Source organism: Cavia porcellus, unplaced genomic scaffold (assembly GCF_034190915.1).
Source record: "Cavia porcellus strain 051 isolate PalLab524CR breed Dunkin Hartley unplaced genomic scaffold, mCavPor4.1 scaffold_16, whole genome shotgun sequence".
NCBI classification, from domain to species: domain Eukaryota; kingdom Metazoa; phylum Chordata; class Mammalia; order Rodentia; family Caviidae; genus Cavia; species Cavia porcellus.
Genome location: NW_026947499.1, coordinates 39,317,635 through 39,334,263, shown reverse-complemented (window position 1 = coordinate 39,334,263; position 16,629 = coordinate 39,317,635). Strand labels below are relative to the sequence as shown.

The 16,629-nt window shown below is 40.5% G+C and overlaps 1 protein-coding gene across 5 annotated transcripts in view; it reads left to right on the top strand.

Moving 5' to 3' along the window:
- Usp7 (ubiquitin specific peptidase 7) overlaps positions 1-16,629 on the top strand; it is a 61,605-nt gene that overhangs the window by 18,712 nt on the left and 26,264 nt on the right. The window contains exons 2-6 of one of the 5 annotated variants that reach the window (XM_063226489.1): positions 6,353-6,440; positions 8,862-8,966; positions 9,127-9,151; positions 9,700-9,875; positions 14,407-14,605. In XM_063226489.1, the coding sequence (XP_063082559.1) occupies positions 6,422-6,440; positions 8,862-8,966; positions 9,127-9,151; positions 9,700-9,875; positions 14,407-14,605 (524 nt within the window). In that variant the 5' untranslated portion in view covers positions 6,353-6,421. The remainder of the gene's footprint in view (positions 1-6,352; positions 6,441-8,861; positions 8,967-9,126; positions 9,152-9,699; positions 9,876-14,406; positions 14,606-16,629) is intronic. The other 4 variants (XM_063226488.1, XM_063226487.1, XM_063226490.1 and 1 more) reach the window with 4 other exon arrangements.

The window sequence follows — 16,629 nt, the reverse complement described above, 5'->3', positions numbered from 1 at the left end:
CTGGGGATTGAACACTGTGCTATTCCTCATCCTTTTTAAAATTTTCTGTTTTAAAGTGGCCTTGCTAAATTGTTCAGATTGGGCTCAAACGAGTAATCGTTTTGCATCAGCTTTCCAAAGTGATGGGATTACAGTGGTGTGTCATCATACCTTTTAAATTATTATGAACTGGCACATCAAAGTGTAATGGGGCTGGCTAGATGTGGTGGTGCATGCCTATAATTTCAGCACTTGAGAGGCTGAGGCAGGATGATTGCTACAAATTCGAGGCCAGCATAGTGAGTTCAGGACCAACCTAAACTACATAGTGATACCCTGTCTAAAAAGGAGAAAGAAAAAAAAATATGTAGTGGAGCTAAGTGTTAAGAATTGAAAGAGTTTTCTTGAATGGCTTGTGAACTTATTGCAAGAGGCTGGTCATTGTGGTCCAGTGTTCAGAGTCATTTGACATAGTTTTTTTTTTTTTTTTATTGGATATCAGTGTTGTCCATAGCTGCCGTTGGGCAAAGTGTGGCTGACTCCTAAGAAGGCCAGAAAGACAGCCTGTTGTTATGTATATAAGCTACAGAACAGAAGGCATTGGACAGAACAGTGTTGTTTGTTGATCATATTGAGGTGTGAAGACAAGCTGGAAATAGTCATTTGAAGGTGAATGGTTGAATAAATCATTTAATTGAAATTATACCCATATACAAATTTATATACTGTGTGTATGTGTATCTTGACTTGAGATGGCTGTAAATTTAACCATGTAATATGAGTGTTACACTGTTTTTTTCTTCTTGGGAAAAACACCGTTTTTTTCTTCTTGGGAAAAAGTATCTACCGTGTGTGTGTGTGTGTGTGTGTGTGTGTGTGTGTGTGTGTGTGTGTAAGGAAAGGAACACATCCAGCAGTTGTTTCTTTTGCGTTGGGTTTAAATGGGGGAAGGTCACTACCCTTTTCATCCCTATATTGTTTGCCAAGCTGATGTTTGCCTATTTTAGCAGTTCATTTTTTCAAAATCCAAGAGTAAAAATAAATGTGAGTCTAGGACCTATGTGAAAATGTGTAGAGCCTCTTTTATTTGTACTATTTCCAAACTGGAAACAGCCCAGGGGTCAAACAGGTAAATGCCTAGTGACCACACCCTGCTGTGTATGTACCTGTTATATTGTAGGTCCACTTAGCCACCATTTTTAAAATTAAAGAGGGCTTAGTGGTTGCCAGGATTAAAGGTGTGGCGTGGTTATCAAAGGGCAACATGAGGTGTCCTTGTGTTGGAACTGTGTGTTGCCTGGACTGACAGCGAGTGTAGACATACACATGGCCTGCAATAGCACAGCACTAATTACACCACTGAGCACAAGTAAATATGGAGAATTTTGATTAGAACTGGTTTGTTAGTATCAGAGGCCTGATCATGAGAACTGATGTGTTAGTATCAGAGGCCTGATTGTGATAGAGTGCCCTATATTTTTTTGCAAGGTAATGCATAAGGAAAAACTAAGAAAGGCTATTACATGATCGTTCTGTATTTTGTTTTTTGACAATCTTACCATGTAGTTTTGGTTGGCCTTGAACTTACTGTGTAACCCAGGCTGGCCTCCTCTCGTGGCACTCCTCCTGCCTCAGCCTCCTGAGTGCTAGTATTACAGGTGTATGCCACCAAACCTGGCCTCTTTTTGTTTTGAGATGGTATCTTTTTGTGCTTTCCAGACTGGTCTCAAACTCCTGGACTCATAATTCTCTTACCCTAGCCTTACCAGTGCTAGGTACTAATGGTATAAATCATCATACTTAGTTTCTTTCTTTCTTTCTTTCTTTCTTTCTTTCTTTCTTTTTTGGTGCTGGGGATTGAACTCATGACCTCCTCACCCTTGCCAGACAGGAGCTTATGCCACTGAGCTAAATCCCCAGCCCTTTGTATCTTTGTATTCTTTTTTCTTTTCTTTCTCCCGAGTACAGGCATGTGCCAATACACCCAGCTTGTATTTTTTTTTCAGTCTCCCGAGTACAGGCATGTGCCACTACACCCAGCTTGTATTTGTTTCTTAAAACTGCATGTCAGTCTGCATTGATCTAAGTCTATTGGTAAATGGGGAAAATACCCTACCCTGCCTTACCTTAGGGCTTGTGATGATTTATGGAGAAGTTTAACACAAGGCCTGACACGTAATGAACGAGTTAGTTTTTTTTTTTTAAATCCCTTTTATTTCAAAGAGAAAAAAGAAAAGAAAAAATAAAACTTGAAAACACAACAATGGTACATACATTCCATATTGTTGGCCCCAAATCATTCACCTAGAGCACAAGACATCTACATTCAGTTGTCCAAAAAAAGTTTTCTCCTTAGTAAATTCAGAGAAATCAGTAGTGTAACTATCTTAACTACCATATATGTGTGTGTGTGTGTGTATAATTTCAGTTTCTCATACTAGAGAGACAATATGGTATTTACACACGTGTCTTACTTCACTTATGAGTATGTCTCAAGTTGAGTCCATTTACCTGTAAGTCCAGTGTATTTCCTTATGACTATTACTCTATTGTATAAAAATATGTTTTTTATCCATTCCTCAGTCGATGGGTATTGAGGTTGTTTCCAAGATCTAGCTGTTACAAATTGTGCTGATATAAACATGGGTGCATGTATATCACTGTAGTATGTTTTTAATTCTTTTCAGAAGAAGGGGCTGGGGGTTTACCTCAGCAGCATAAACACCTGCCTTGCAAGCAGGCGGTTGTGAGTTCGATCCCCGGTACTGATAAAAATGAAAGGAAAAAAAAAAAGAAGATACCCAGAAGGGGAAGAGCTTGGTTAAATAGGACCTCCAGTCCTAGTTTTTTGAGGAATCTCCACACTGATTTACACAGTGGCTGCATCAGTCTATACTCCAATCTACAGTGGAGAGGGGTTCCTTTTTCCCCATAGCCCTTCCAGCATTTGTTTTTGTTTGATTTCTTGATAACAGTCTTTCTTTCTGGGGTGAGGTAAAATCCATGAAGACTTTTTGAATAGGAAGCTTTAAACCAGTGCTGCACAGCTGTAACTTCAGCCCTCTGGGCACCTGAGGTAGGAAGTTTGTTAAGTTGGAGCCGAGCTGGACAGTTTGGTGGCTTCCTTTTCCTAAAATAAAAAAAGATGAGAGGGGTGCTGGGTATGTAGCTAGCTCAGGACGAAGGCCTGGGTTCAGTACCCAGTATTGCAGAACAAACAGTAAGCACACAATGGTGGATGCATGGTGTCGAAATTGCAGTTCTTGCCCTTGCCTCTTGGGCATGAAGCCTTTTTCTGTTGCCTTTTTATTGTTGTTGTTTTGTTTTGTTTTGAGACAGATTCCTTACTTTGCTCTTCAGGCTAGCCTTGAGCTCACTTTGTAGCCCAGGCTGTTCTTGAACTTGCAGTGATCCTCCTGCCTCAGCCTCCCAAGTGCTGGGATTACAGGCATGCATCACTGTGCCTGGCTTCTATTGTCTTTTTAAAGTTAGCTTTAAGTTCGAAGTAATTTTCAGAAAAGTGCTGAGTTTGTACATAGTTTCCATCTACCTCAAACCATTCTCCCTCCTTTTTTTTTTTTTTGGTGACGGTCTCACTATGCAGTTCAGTATGGCCTTTAGTTCACTTTGTAGCCCAGTCTGGTCTCGAACTTGGAGATTCTCCTGCCTCAGCCTCCTGAGTGATGGAATTACAGGAGTGCACCAACATGCCCAATTTCTGCCTCATTGTTAATGATTGATCTTACCATGGTTCATTTGTCACAATAAGAAAAGAAATTGATTTTGGTGTACAGTATTACTTACCAAACACAAGACTTATTTTCAGATTTCATCAGTTTTTCCATTATATATCCTCTTTTCTGTTCCTGTACCACACATTGCTTTATCTAAATTGATGAAGTTATTAGTGTGTATTTCTAATTGGAAAGACAAATTTGTAGAATGCTTTAAAAAAAAAAAAAAAAAAGAATGCTGAGGGCAGGGCCCCTAGAGATTCTATGCAGTCACTCTGATGTGGAAGAAAGAATCTCTTCTCACCCAGCTCCCACAGACTACTGCAGAGCCATGAGACATGGCTGCGATCCGCAGGCTTGGGAGAGAAGGTGATTTGGGATTTTAGAACCTACTGACATTTCTGAGCTATTCTTCTGAAATGTGTTTGAGATTGCCCGTCAACTTTCTAGTACTGCAGAAAGATTCTGATGTTCTCATTTGTTTGGATAAGCTGTACTAAGTCATTCTTAAATGGGTCCATTGTTGGGGGAGAGAGATGAGAAAAGATGAAACTAGGCAGAAAAACATGCCTGGAGGAGTTTTGATGTGGAATTTGAGGCGATTTGATAGTTTTGATAATGAAAATGTTTTCCAAGGCTCCATTCAGCCAATACAGGGACCAAGAGTTGGCCACATGTTCTTTGTGTTCTGTCTGTCCACAGAAGGTTGCCAGTTAGTGAGACTGGTGAGCTCAGTGGAGATGCAGAGCAAGATCGTTGCCACTGAGACACCCCCTCCCCTGGTGGTAGTGCATGAACTCTTACGTAGAAGACTGAGTTTCCTTGTGTTTGTATGTCACTGCCACTTAGTTTTGTTTTTCTTAGGGGGTGGGGTGGGGTTGAGATTTGGTAATCTTGAAATGACAGAAGTCAGAGCCACAAGGTAGAATTCTTTTCTTGTTTTTTCCCCAATCAGATTTTATTTGTACATTTTAGACATACATAATGATTGCATTTATCATAAGAGAACTTGTACCTGTACGTGAAAGATTCTTCTTTTTTTGGTCCCATATCTGAACCAGGGACGAGATTCAGATACTAAATTAATGCTGCCTAATTTCCATAGTAAGTGACATGTATTCTTTGAGATAGGAGTTCTGTGTTATGACATCACAAATGGAAGTCAGTGGGAGAAACCTGAATATAAGCAGCATCATAAATAAAAGGAAATAGACTATAACTAGCTAAGGTAGCCTGTGATGTGACTAGACTTGACTGTCCTGTTGTGTCCTGTCTTGGTGTTTTGTGCTTTGTGTTTCTTGTTTCTTTGAGGTAGAGTCTCGCATGTACTTCAGGCCAGCCTTAAACTCACCACAGTTTTGCTCCTTTGGCCTTCCCAGTGCTGGGATTACAGGTGTGTGCCAACATACCTGGTTTAACAAATGGGTCTCTGATACAGTGACAAAACTTTGAGTGTGCTCCATTTTCTGGAAAAATGCTTTTCTTACAAAGAAGTAGTATATTAGGGACTGTTTCCCCCCCCCCCCCCTAAGGTGCTGAGTATCAAACCGAGGCCCTCATACATGCTAGGCCACTATGCCACTGAGCCATAAATCTCCCAATCCTAGGGACTTTTTTGATCTATTGAGACATTGTGTGTTGTCATTGATCTTTGCCAAACATGTCCCTGTTCTTAATGTTTTTCCCCATTCTTGTTTGTGATAGTTGTGCCAAAAAATTTGTGTTGTGGGCCCAATCAAAGTGAATATCCCTTAGAAAATTTTAACTAGATGGGACATAAAACTCAGGAATGCATCATTTTTATGTAGCCATAACTTTGTAGACCAGTTCTTCACATACAGCTGGGGGAGGAGTTTTTTTGAGACAGGGTCTTGCTGTTAAGTTCAGGCAGGCCTTGAGCTCATTTTGTAGCCCAGGCTGTTCTTGAACTTGCAAAGATGCTCCTGCCTCAGCCTCTGAGGGCTGGGATAACAGGCATGTGCTACCACGCTCGGTTTTTCACTTGTATCTTTGATAATAAATGACAATCATATGATTGTCATTGATTGCTGAAGTCTTAATACAAAGTTCTATGTTGCTATCAGATGCTTCCATCATTTATTTCTGGTGCAGGGATTTACTATGTATTGATTAAATTTTAATCCTCTTGCTGAACTAATATCTATGAGGAATTTTAAAAGCTGCATGTTCTGTCTCTTAGGAGATAGACTTGAGTTGCCTTGGCACTTTGGGAGCTTCATGGGGTCCGCTGTTGGCCAAGTCCTAATCCTTGACACATACATTGTTGACTACCCAGTGACCTTTTGCTGTTTCATGACCACTGGCCTTAAAGAACAAATTGATCAAACTACATGATTGTTGTAACGGATGGACAGGCTCTGCTCTGGAGACTCTGGCTCAACTGTGGCACTCTACTTGATTTGCCTTTTAGGAGCCAGGTGCAGAGAAGCACTCTTAAGTATTTAATACAATAATATAATGTTAGGCCTCCTTCCTCCTATCATTCCAGTTCCTTTCTCTCTTTTTTTTCCCTCTGATTCCTCCTCTTCTTTTTGGGAGGAGTTGGTACTGGTGATTGAATCCAGCACCTCCACACTGAGCTACATCCTTAACCCATTTTTAATTTTATTTTGGAACAGGGGCTTGCCAAATCATTACATGCCCAGGCTGGGCTTGAATTTGTGATCCTCCTTCCTCAGCCTCCCAGAATGCTGGGATTACAGACAGGTGTGTACTTTAAACCATGCCTGGTTTAAGCTTTCTTCAGTCATTACATTGCAGTTGATTCTGCTACTGAAAAACTGGAGTGGATCTTACTCATTTTTTTCCACTCCATCCTATAGAGTATTGTGAATGGGGATCCATATATTTAGAATTGATCTTGATTTTTTTTATAATTGCCATCATTTTTGGCAAAAAAATACTATTATCAAAGTCACTGAAACAAAACCTTTTAAGCTATAATCTGAATTCATTTGTATCTCGTGGTCTGATTTCTCTGAACTCATATAAAATCACAATCTTTGTCTAGAAACTTTACATTTACAGATCAGTTATAGGATTAGTAAACTTGCCACAGTTTAGAGTGCTTACATTTAGATTGAATTCTAATCTTAAAAGTGGTGTTTCTGTATGACAGTCTCGTTTTTGTAAACCATATTTAAAACATTGCTTTGGTTTATATTGAAACCAAATAAAAAGTCCCAGGTATGTTAATGAATTCCTTTAAGATTTATGGCACTTTCCTGATGTGTTTGTACAAAGGAGAAGCCATACAGAGAACTACCTATGTGGCTGTTATTAAGAGGTTCACACCATTAGGCCCAGATGCACTTGGAAATTTTGTAAGGGTATGCATTATATATTCCTATTCCAACATTTAACCTTTCCTCCTCTGTAAGAAAGATTACAGTTGTTGATGTAATTCTTGCCATCTTATTTTTAATCAAACATGTACAAAACTGCTGTGTAACATTCCATTATGGAAGGGCTTTTCCTTCATGGAACTTATTTTTTAAAAATGATTTGCTGTGGTTTGAGGATAGTTGTGAATGGAAGATGCTCCAAATTAGCTGATTTTGATCTTGGTCTTATTTTTCAACTCAGATGTTTTAGAGAGTTCGAACCAACAAAAAAGAATTTTCTCTTTTCTGTCTACACATCTGATTACATTTCCTTACTAAAAGCACTGTTGATGGAAATGTAGCCCCTCTTGAAAAGTTTATTAGGACACAGATCAAGGGGCCAGTTTAAAAGTAATGCATGGTTTTAGAAAATTTTTGTTTTTTGAATACAGGGTCAGGTTTCACTTTACAGTTCAGACTGGCCTCGAATTCATGGTGATCCTCCAGCCTCAGCATCCTGAGTGCTGGAATTATAGGCATGCATCACAATATAAAGCTAGGAAATAGCACTTAAACAAAATGTAGTATATATGTTTGATTTAATAAAGCAACCCAAGGCTATCAAGATTGAAAATAATCTGGAGTGTCTAAATGTGGATGGTAGTTCACTTTTCTTGCTATTTTGACTGCTTTGAGATGATTAAGAGGGGAAAGAATGATTTTATCCAAGCGTTAATGTGAGAGGCTTCTAATGTAATTACACAGTTGGAGTTTTTGAGGGGAAAGAGGAACGCTGTCCGCGGTGCTGAACCAGATCGGGCATTGATCTGAGCAGTAGAAAGGCTCAGAAATCGAGACATCCAGGCATACAAGTACTTATTTAGAAAAGTACACCTCCCACTTATACCAAGTATGTACAAGAGTGTGAATAAAGGGACTCTGGTGCCTATTGAAATGTCTGGTGCACAAGGGAAGCCTATCATGGGCATAGTGGTAGCCAGCATTGGTTGTCAGTGAGCTGGCTGGGACAGCTAGTAGATTGCAATGGAAAGTATGAGCTCCTTTAAACCCTAGTTTGCCCATAGTTTATTCTCCCTTAAAAATTAGAAATCTGTGTTGATGTGAGATAATCAATTTTTAAATCACTAAAAGTGAGTTTGCTTGCTCTGGCCGCACATACACTAAAATTGAACTTCGGATTGCATGTTTTTAAGCCAGATTTTAACAAGAATTTAGAATGACTAATTCATTTTATTAGCGTTTGAATATTTTCCGCATACATATAATTACACAGAATGTGTCCAGTGATGTTTTTTTGGGTAACAGTGCAATGAACAAGGGTCTGGCATGTATTTGTCATGACAAGTTCAAACGTGTTCTCATGAATATGGTTTGTGTGTATTGAATAACTGCAACAAATTGTAGGATTATTTTAATCAGGGTGAAACCTATTACAAAATGACTTTCCAACTGCATAGAGATTCTTATGTCTAAGCTGATTAGCCATTATGGAAAAAGTTGTATTTCACATAAATACTTCACAAACATGAAACAATCATTGCATAAATATAATTGCAGTGAGCCAATTGTGTATTGTAGCATGTGTCCAAATCTCATTTAGCTTTTTGAAAAACAACAAAAGTTCATATTTTGTAAATATACCAGCAAATGTCTTGGGTTAGAATGACTTATTATGGTGCAGTAGAATTATTAGTGACTAGAAATGGTCAGATGTATACATATATTTTTGTCTAATCCAAGCCAGGAAGGTAAAACCCATGGAATTTCTTTATTTTTGTTAAAGCTGGAGATACTGATGACCCACCAAGAATCACTCAAAACCCTGTCATCAATGGGAACGTGGCCCTGAGTGATGGGCACAGCAATGCGGAGGAGGACATGGAGGACGGTAAGTGTGCCCAGCTTGCTTCCTTGCATCAGTGAGCACTCAGAATTACAAGCTCCACCTTTTTTTTCCCTCAAGCACGTGTAAGTTTCTTCAGAGTAGCTAGTTTTCAGGAGATTATGTCTGAGAAAGGCTTAGCCTCCTGTTTTGTTTTGAATTACAGAATGGCCTGTAACAGACATGTCAAGGTAAGTCGGCTCTCCCAGGCCTAGGCAAGGGGGCCCAGCTGCATAGATTTGGAATGAGTTGCTGTCTACTGAGGCTTACAGTTCTCCAGCCACTGTCGGTTTTCAGGACACGGTGGTCTTACTCTCCTTTGCTTTTTGTTTGCAGCGAGATACTTCAAGACATTAGGAAATGGCTCTCCATTGCATTCTCACTGTAGTGTTTCTGTCAGTTCTTTGTAACCAAGAATCCGTCTCCACTCCTGTTAGGTGTGAAAGCAGAGTCTAGCTTTGGGTTTCCTACTCCCCCACTGACATTCCTATAGCCTCCATTTGAAAAATCATATGCATATGTATATGCATGGACATTTCGTATCTAGGGAATTACTTTTCTTTTGGGACAATTTCTTTGTTGTTAGATTATGTGATCCAAACATTTGCAAGGTCTAAGTCCTGAAAAAGGAGCAGCCAGTAATTGCTTTATGCAGCCCCTGGAATCTTGCAGTGTAATATGAAACCATGTTCTGTACAAACATGTCCATCAATCCTCATGAGGGTTGTGTCCTTCCCAGGGGAGTAACGGGGCAGTTGAAAGAAACCATCAGGCACGGGCTGCACCACCAGAAGGACTGCTGTTCAGACCTCCTGCCAAAAGTTCAGCCTTCATGCGAAACTGCAGCCGTAGGTGAGAGTTCTCTCACAGTGCGGTTTACCCCCTGGCAGCTGGCTGAGGCAATATCTGAGGAAGGTAAAGAGGTGTGGTCTGAAACCCACTGCTTTGTTCCCTGTGGAGTGCGCTTCTTACTGTAGACAAGGGAAGTGGTGTGGGTGTGGTCTCGTTGGTTGTTGGGCTTTCAGTGGTTTTACTTCAGACACCAGAGATGCCAAGAGTTATTCCGAGAGCATTTTTGGGAAAGTGACTAGGTCAGAGGTGCCAGGTGTACATTTGGGATCAGTTTGGGTCTCTTGTAGGGCAATAACTGGCCCCGCTCAGAGTACTCTTAGTGTGGTTTGATTCTAGCATCTCTCTCCTTTTTAGGGAGAAGAGATACAGATGTAGATATAAGATGGGGTAGGGTTTTCCTGTTTATTACACGATGCCAGTATCTCTCCCTGCCCTACCTCCCCACCTATAGTCATAACAACCAATAGCATCTCTACATGATGCCAAATGTCTTTTGGGGAGTCAGGTTGCCTTAGAGACATAGAGAGAATCACTGCCAGGGCTGAATATATGCAAAGTCCCCTTGCTTTTGAGGAGTATTTACTAAATTATTAGTAAATAATAATGCTAAGTCACAGGACTCCAAAAGTGGAAATGTTCCCTTTGTGGGTTTAATGATAAAAGAGCAGGCTCTTAATAGTACCTTCGTCTTGGCTGGGAGTTTTGCCCAAGGGTGAGAGAGATCTGTCCATGAAATGGCAAAGATGTGGGAGGAAGAGAACTCAGGCTTTAGGAGCAGAACTCTTAGTGGAAGATGACTTTCTCAGCCATGATATGTATTGTAAAACACTGTTTTTCAGAGTTTAAGTGTGATGTGAAAGGCATTTAGAAGTTTGCAGTATTCTAGGCTAAATATCATTCTTCTTTTTTGTCTTTTTGAGATGAGGTCTCTATGCAGTTTAGACTGGCCTTGACCTCACCTTGTAGCACTGTTTGGTCTTGAACTTGCAGTGATCCTCCTACCTTAGCCTCCCAAGTGTTGGTATTACAGGCGTGTAAACATTATTCTTTACCAATGCATGCCTTAGAGTCAGTAACCTACCATGCTGCTTCCCAAAGAGTCTTTGTTAATGATCCCTCAGACTTGATGGACTTCAGGACCCCTTTCCTTTATCTCCTTTAGATAGATGAAGCTAGGACACACAGTGTGGGAAACTGGGTTGGAGGGGATTACTTGGTAGCCATATTAGAGACTTGCTTGATGTGCGGAGCGTCTTACTACTAGGTGACAATTTTTGTATAAAAATTAGTAGCTAAGAACTCATAGGGAGAACGTGTGGTTGAACAGATTGTTTAAAATCATATTAATATAGAATAATGGGCAAGTATCGGATATTTTCTGGATGTAACTACTCTGCCTTCCAATTTGTCATGAACTGTTTTTCCTTAGCTGACTAAGAAAAGTTTCAGGTTAAATGTAGTTTGTGAAGGTTAGATGCATCTAGATTAGGTTGTTGATGCCCATAAGGAAAAGTAACTTCAAGGGATTAACTAGAATTGCAAAAACTTGAATTAAATTGAGGTTTAATAAAATTACTGCCAAAGTGCCACATGGGGAAAACTGTCTTGTCATGTTCAAAAACCTAAAATACTAAATTTTTGCTTTTCTTTATGTAGTCGAAGCTCAGGCTATTCAATTGGCCTTTGCTTGGTAAATACAAGATTGGTGTAAAAATGGGTCCTGCGGGAAGTTTTGGGCAGTCTGATAGCTGCTGCACTGCTTTAGAGGTCTCTGGGGCCAGGATGGAAGTTAGTGATTTGTTAAGGAGTCTGGTGAAGCATGTGTGATGACAGTATTTAGTAGGGGCTGACATCCTGTTAGAAGAAAAACACGGAGTAATAGTAGAGCACTGTCAGTGGCATACAGACAGATTAGTCTCCATTTGAATGAAGTATTGATTCTTCAGTGAACAGGATGCCCTTTATCATCTCCGACCTACTTCTTAAAATTTGAAATGATTTAAACTGAACAGGGGGTTGTACATTTGTGTGTATGTGATCCTGTGTACTATGGTATACAGTTTTCATGACCAAAAATGTTTACTGACTAGTCTTTATAACCAGCGATTCTGATCACCAGCTATTTCTATTGGTTTAAAATCTGTCTCTGCCATAGGCCTTCAATTTGATATTTAATATTAATTTTTAATTCTTCTATTAATATGAAGAATTTAGAGTGGAGATGGATTTTTTTTCCCTTTTGGAGGAGCATTGAGGGTGGAACCCAGGGCTCTTGCAGGGTTAGCATATACTCTGCTGCACCTACAGCTTTGGAGTTTTTATTCACATGACATTTCATGCTCAACTTTCACACTTAACTATTTTGTAAAGATAAATCTGCTCAAAGAACATTTCTTGAATGTTAGGCAGAAATCCAATATGTCACTTAGCCAAGTGAGCTGAGCACCTAGGCATCTGGGAGTAGACTTGGTACCACAGTGACTCTTACCATTGCTTTTCATTGCTTCATACTTAGGGAATAAGTCAGGAAATGAATGTCGGATTTGGGGTGAGTGGAAGACCAAAAATATGCGATTTTTTTTTTTTTTTAAAAACAAGGTCTTGCTATGCAGTTCAGGCTGGCCTTGGAAGTTTGCTCACTCTGTAGTCCAGACTGGTCTTGAACTTGCGATGATCCTTCTGCCTCAGCTTCCTGAGTGCTGGGATTATAGACATGTGTAAACCATGCTTAGTTTACAATATGTATCAATATTGCATAGAAAATGTAGTCCTGAAATTACAAAATAGAGTAGAATTATACAAAATTGTAAAAAGCGAGTAAGTTAGAAGAGAAGCCTAACCTTTCCTCAGACAACATGGAAGTCCTTTGGTGGTTTCTGTATGGTTCTATATATGCGCTTTGTAAAGTAGACAGATATATAGTTTTTAGCGTCTGTGTTTTGTGCAGTTCTGGGTCAAACACTAATATTGGAAGTGTGATTATTGTGCTTACTGTCTTGACAAATCTTGCGTGTCTAAATCGTGTTTCCATTAGTAAAATGCGCAACCTCAGTGGCCTCAGTTTCCTTACTACATTGTCTACCGTACAAAATTCAGATGTGCTCAGATGTGATGTGGCACATTAAAAACATGTGGCAACTTTTCTCATAAATCATTTTAGACATCATGGTCTTGAATAAGACTTTTCCTTTTAGTAGACTGACTACCCTCAAAAGGAGTAGGGGAATACTCCCGTTTGAATAGTCCTGAATCAGATCTCTTAGAGCGGACTCTCCTCTTTGGGTCATTCTTTCCTTTCATCATGACCTTGCTATAAGTCACAGAGTAGGAATATGTAGAGTAAAGGACTGGGGAATGAAGGAAGCAAAAGTACTAACTGTCCAGAATTTTGGCTTTTATTTCTTTGGTAAAGAATACCCTCTCGTGAGAATTGATGGACATGTTTTCTTAAGAATAAATTTAGTTAGTTACAAGCTTCTAGCAATTTCTGTACACCAAGTGGCTGACGCAGAGAACTCAGTTGTTGCAGTTTGGAGGCTGAGGGTTGTGGGTGGTTGCGGGGGGTCCCATTATGATGGTCTTCACAGGCCTACAGATACAGGTAGCTTTGTGCCCTTATTAATACACACTTCACCTGTGCCTCAATCTCATTGTGTTTTGAGGCCTTGGGAGTCGATATCTATAGCATCTGGTTTTAAGCCAGGAGAAGCCTTTCTGGCCTGCATTTGTGTAGAGCATGGCTCCTCAGATTGTAGTCCTTGGTTCCCACCAGTCAGTAAACTCTTTTCTTCAATGAACGAGGCACCGAAAGCAAAAGCCTTTAGAAACTTGTACGGCCATTCGACTTGTGTGGTAGCTTTAGTATGGCTCATGGGTGCTGGTCAATATCAGAAATTGGGTAGAATGGCCATAGGATTCCCTCACTCCCCCAGTAATTGCAGATGCAGATAGTGAAACATCTCGGGCTTTGTTGAAGCTAACCCACCTGTGGCTGGTGATCACCAGCAGATGATCAGTAGAAGGTGGAACTTACCTCTGCTAAGAACACCATGTTGACAGAAACCTTAATTCCTTAAGTTAAACTTCAGTCTGTCTTATTAATATTTAATGACATTTACTTTTCATGTTGAAGAGAATACTAGTAGGGTTTTTTTTTTTTAACCCTTTAAACTACTCCCATGAGGAATCCAGGCTAGTATTTCACAAAAAGTGTGAGGTGATGCAAGTGAACGTGTGCTCACAGTGCTTTGTGCCCCAGCCCAGTCTCTCCTCCCCAAATTCAGCCCGCAGCTTGTGTCTTCTGTCTTGACACAGGGCCTTTCAGTGACCAGATGTATGAGCTGTCTTTCTTCCTTTCAAAGTCTCACCACTTACTTCATGCCCAAGATGACTTGGGAATGAAGATGTTATACTGAACCCTGGAATGAATCTTAAGAGGAGGGCAAGTATGTACCAACTTTGAGCAGGAAGGATTCACTCATACAGAACTGTTCACCATACTGAGAGCCTGAGATGATGTAGAACAGTTCATTCCAAGCATGTATTTACTCTTACGGTTGCTGTGGGCTGTGACTGATGGCATGTTTTCTTGCAGACACCAGTTGGCGCTCCGAGGCAACCTTTCAGTTCACTGTCGAGCGCTTCAGCAGACTGAGTGAGTCGGTCCTTAGCCCTCCGTGTTTTGTGCGAAATCTGCCATGGAAGATTATGGTGATGCCACGCTTTTATCCAGACAGACCACACCAAAAAAGCGTAGGATTCTTTCTCCAGTGCAATGCTGAATCTGATTCCACGTAAGAGTTTAAATGATGCAACTACAAATCCACAAATAGTTATATTACATTATTAGAAGCCAAATTTGATCAGTCTTACTCAATTTCATTTTCAGTTTCATTGCTGCCTGTATACAGTCCTTTGATTTTAAATTAGACCAAATGCATCTCTGTCTTTAAAAGTCACTGGTAGGTATTATCCAAACCAGAAAAGAGTTATCTTCCTAGCACATTAAAAAAAAAAAAAAAAAAAAAAAAGCTCAAATTCTTATGTTAGAATCTAGCCCCTGTGGAATCAGGGCCCATCCCAACTCAGTAACTGCTGAGCACCATAGGTGGTTGCTGCCAGAACCAAACTGTCTGGTTGTGTGGTAGCTCATTTCTGTGGGCTACATGGACAAAGCAGATACTCATTGAGGCATTTACAATGGGACTCTGACTGGCTCCCTCCCACTCTAAAGTTTATTAGTTTGTTTTGTTTTGGCTTGATTTGGTTTTTTTGGAATATAGGTTTTCACTTTATATTTTCGGCTGGCCTGGGACTCCCTATGTAGCCCATGGTACCCCTGAACTCACAGTACTCCTGCCTCCACCTCACAAGTGCTTGAATTACAGTAATTACAGTTGTGTGCCACCACACCTGGCTTTAGCCCCTCACTTCTTTTTAGGGAAAATTTTTTTCCCATGCAGCTTAGTAAAAGGGAGGTATGGTACTATAAAATGTCTTAAAAGTGAGAAAAATCTTTATGATTATTGTGTTTAACTGAAACCCGAAATTAGAGATGTCATGTTTTTATGTACTTATTTTTAAGACAGGTTCTCCCTATGCAGTTCAGGCTGACTTTGAGCTCATTTTGTAGCCCAGGCTGGTTTCTAACTTGAAGTGATCCTCCTGCCTCAGCCTCCTGAGTGGTGGGATTACAGGTGTGCACCACCACACCCAGCTCTCACGTTTTTAATAAGTATTTCAAACTATCTACTTATTTATTTGATTTCAGAGTTCATGAATCCCTTGCTGGGCTTGGTGCATACCTATAATCCCAGCACGCAGGGAGCCTGAGGTAGGAGGATGGCTATAAGTTTGAGGCCAACCTGGACTACATAGTGAAATCTTGTCTCAAAAAACCAAAAGAAAAGAAAAAGAAAAAAACTTCATGAATCCCTTCATAATCAGCATCAGACATTGTCAGCTTATGTTGGAAACCTAGATGGCAGATGGTCAATGGGAAGTGTGAATTGCTTGCTTACCTGTACCTCATCTGCCCTAGTCTTCCCTGCCATGATTGGGGTCATTGGAAACCCTCAGTAGAGGATGTTCTTTAGAGGGCTTCAGTGCTAGCTGTCCTCTAAATGCCTCCAGTAACACAGCTTATTTTCTTTTAATGTTAAAAAAGTGTCAAGCCAGGCTCTGAAGTATAACTCGGTGATAGAGTGCCTAGCTTGTGGGGCTTGATCTCTAACAACACAAAAAGAGTTTAAAAAAAAAAATAAAAAAGATACCACCAAGACCATTTTATGCTGCATCCAAGGTCTTTGATTTTCCCCACTCTGTTTGAGATTCGTTCCAGGGAATCTTTGGGTTTTGTTTTTATTTGTAGGGTTTGTCCATTACAATAGTTTGGAAAAAGTGAGCTATCCTTATCTTGTAAACATCCTTAGCAAGCAGGAGTGCCCATGTTACCAACATTGCCTTCTCTATTCCAGCGATCAGTAGTAGCAAGTCATGTACTAGGCCTGCTTCAGGTGTAAACTGCTCCTTTAACGGGCTTCGTGGTGTTGTCCCTTTATGGATTCCAGGCCTTTTCCCAAGACCTCCTGGTCTATCTCACACCCACATGTGCCAGCCACTCTGTGATGGCTGAAATTGGTGCTCATGCTTGCTGAATTCTGTGATGTCGTTGCCCCCCCACCCCCGGCGCAGCCCCGCAACAGTCTGTGCTTTCTGCAGCAGACCTTCTGGCACGTTGTAAAAGGTGCTGGGGAACCGGGGTGACACAGGACGAGTGACACCAGAAGGAACACCTTATCAGAAGAACCCAGAGTTG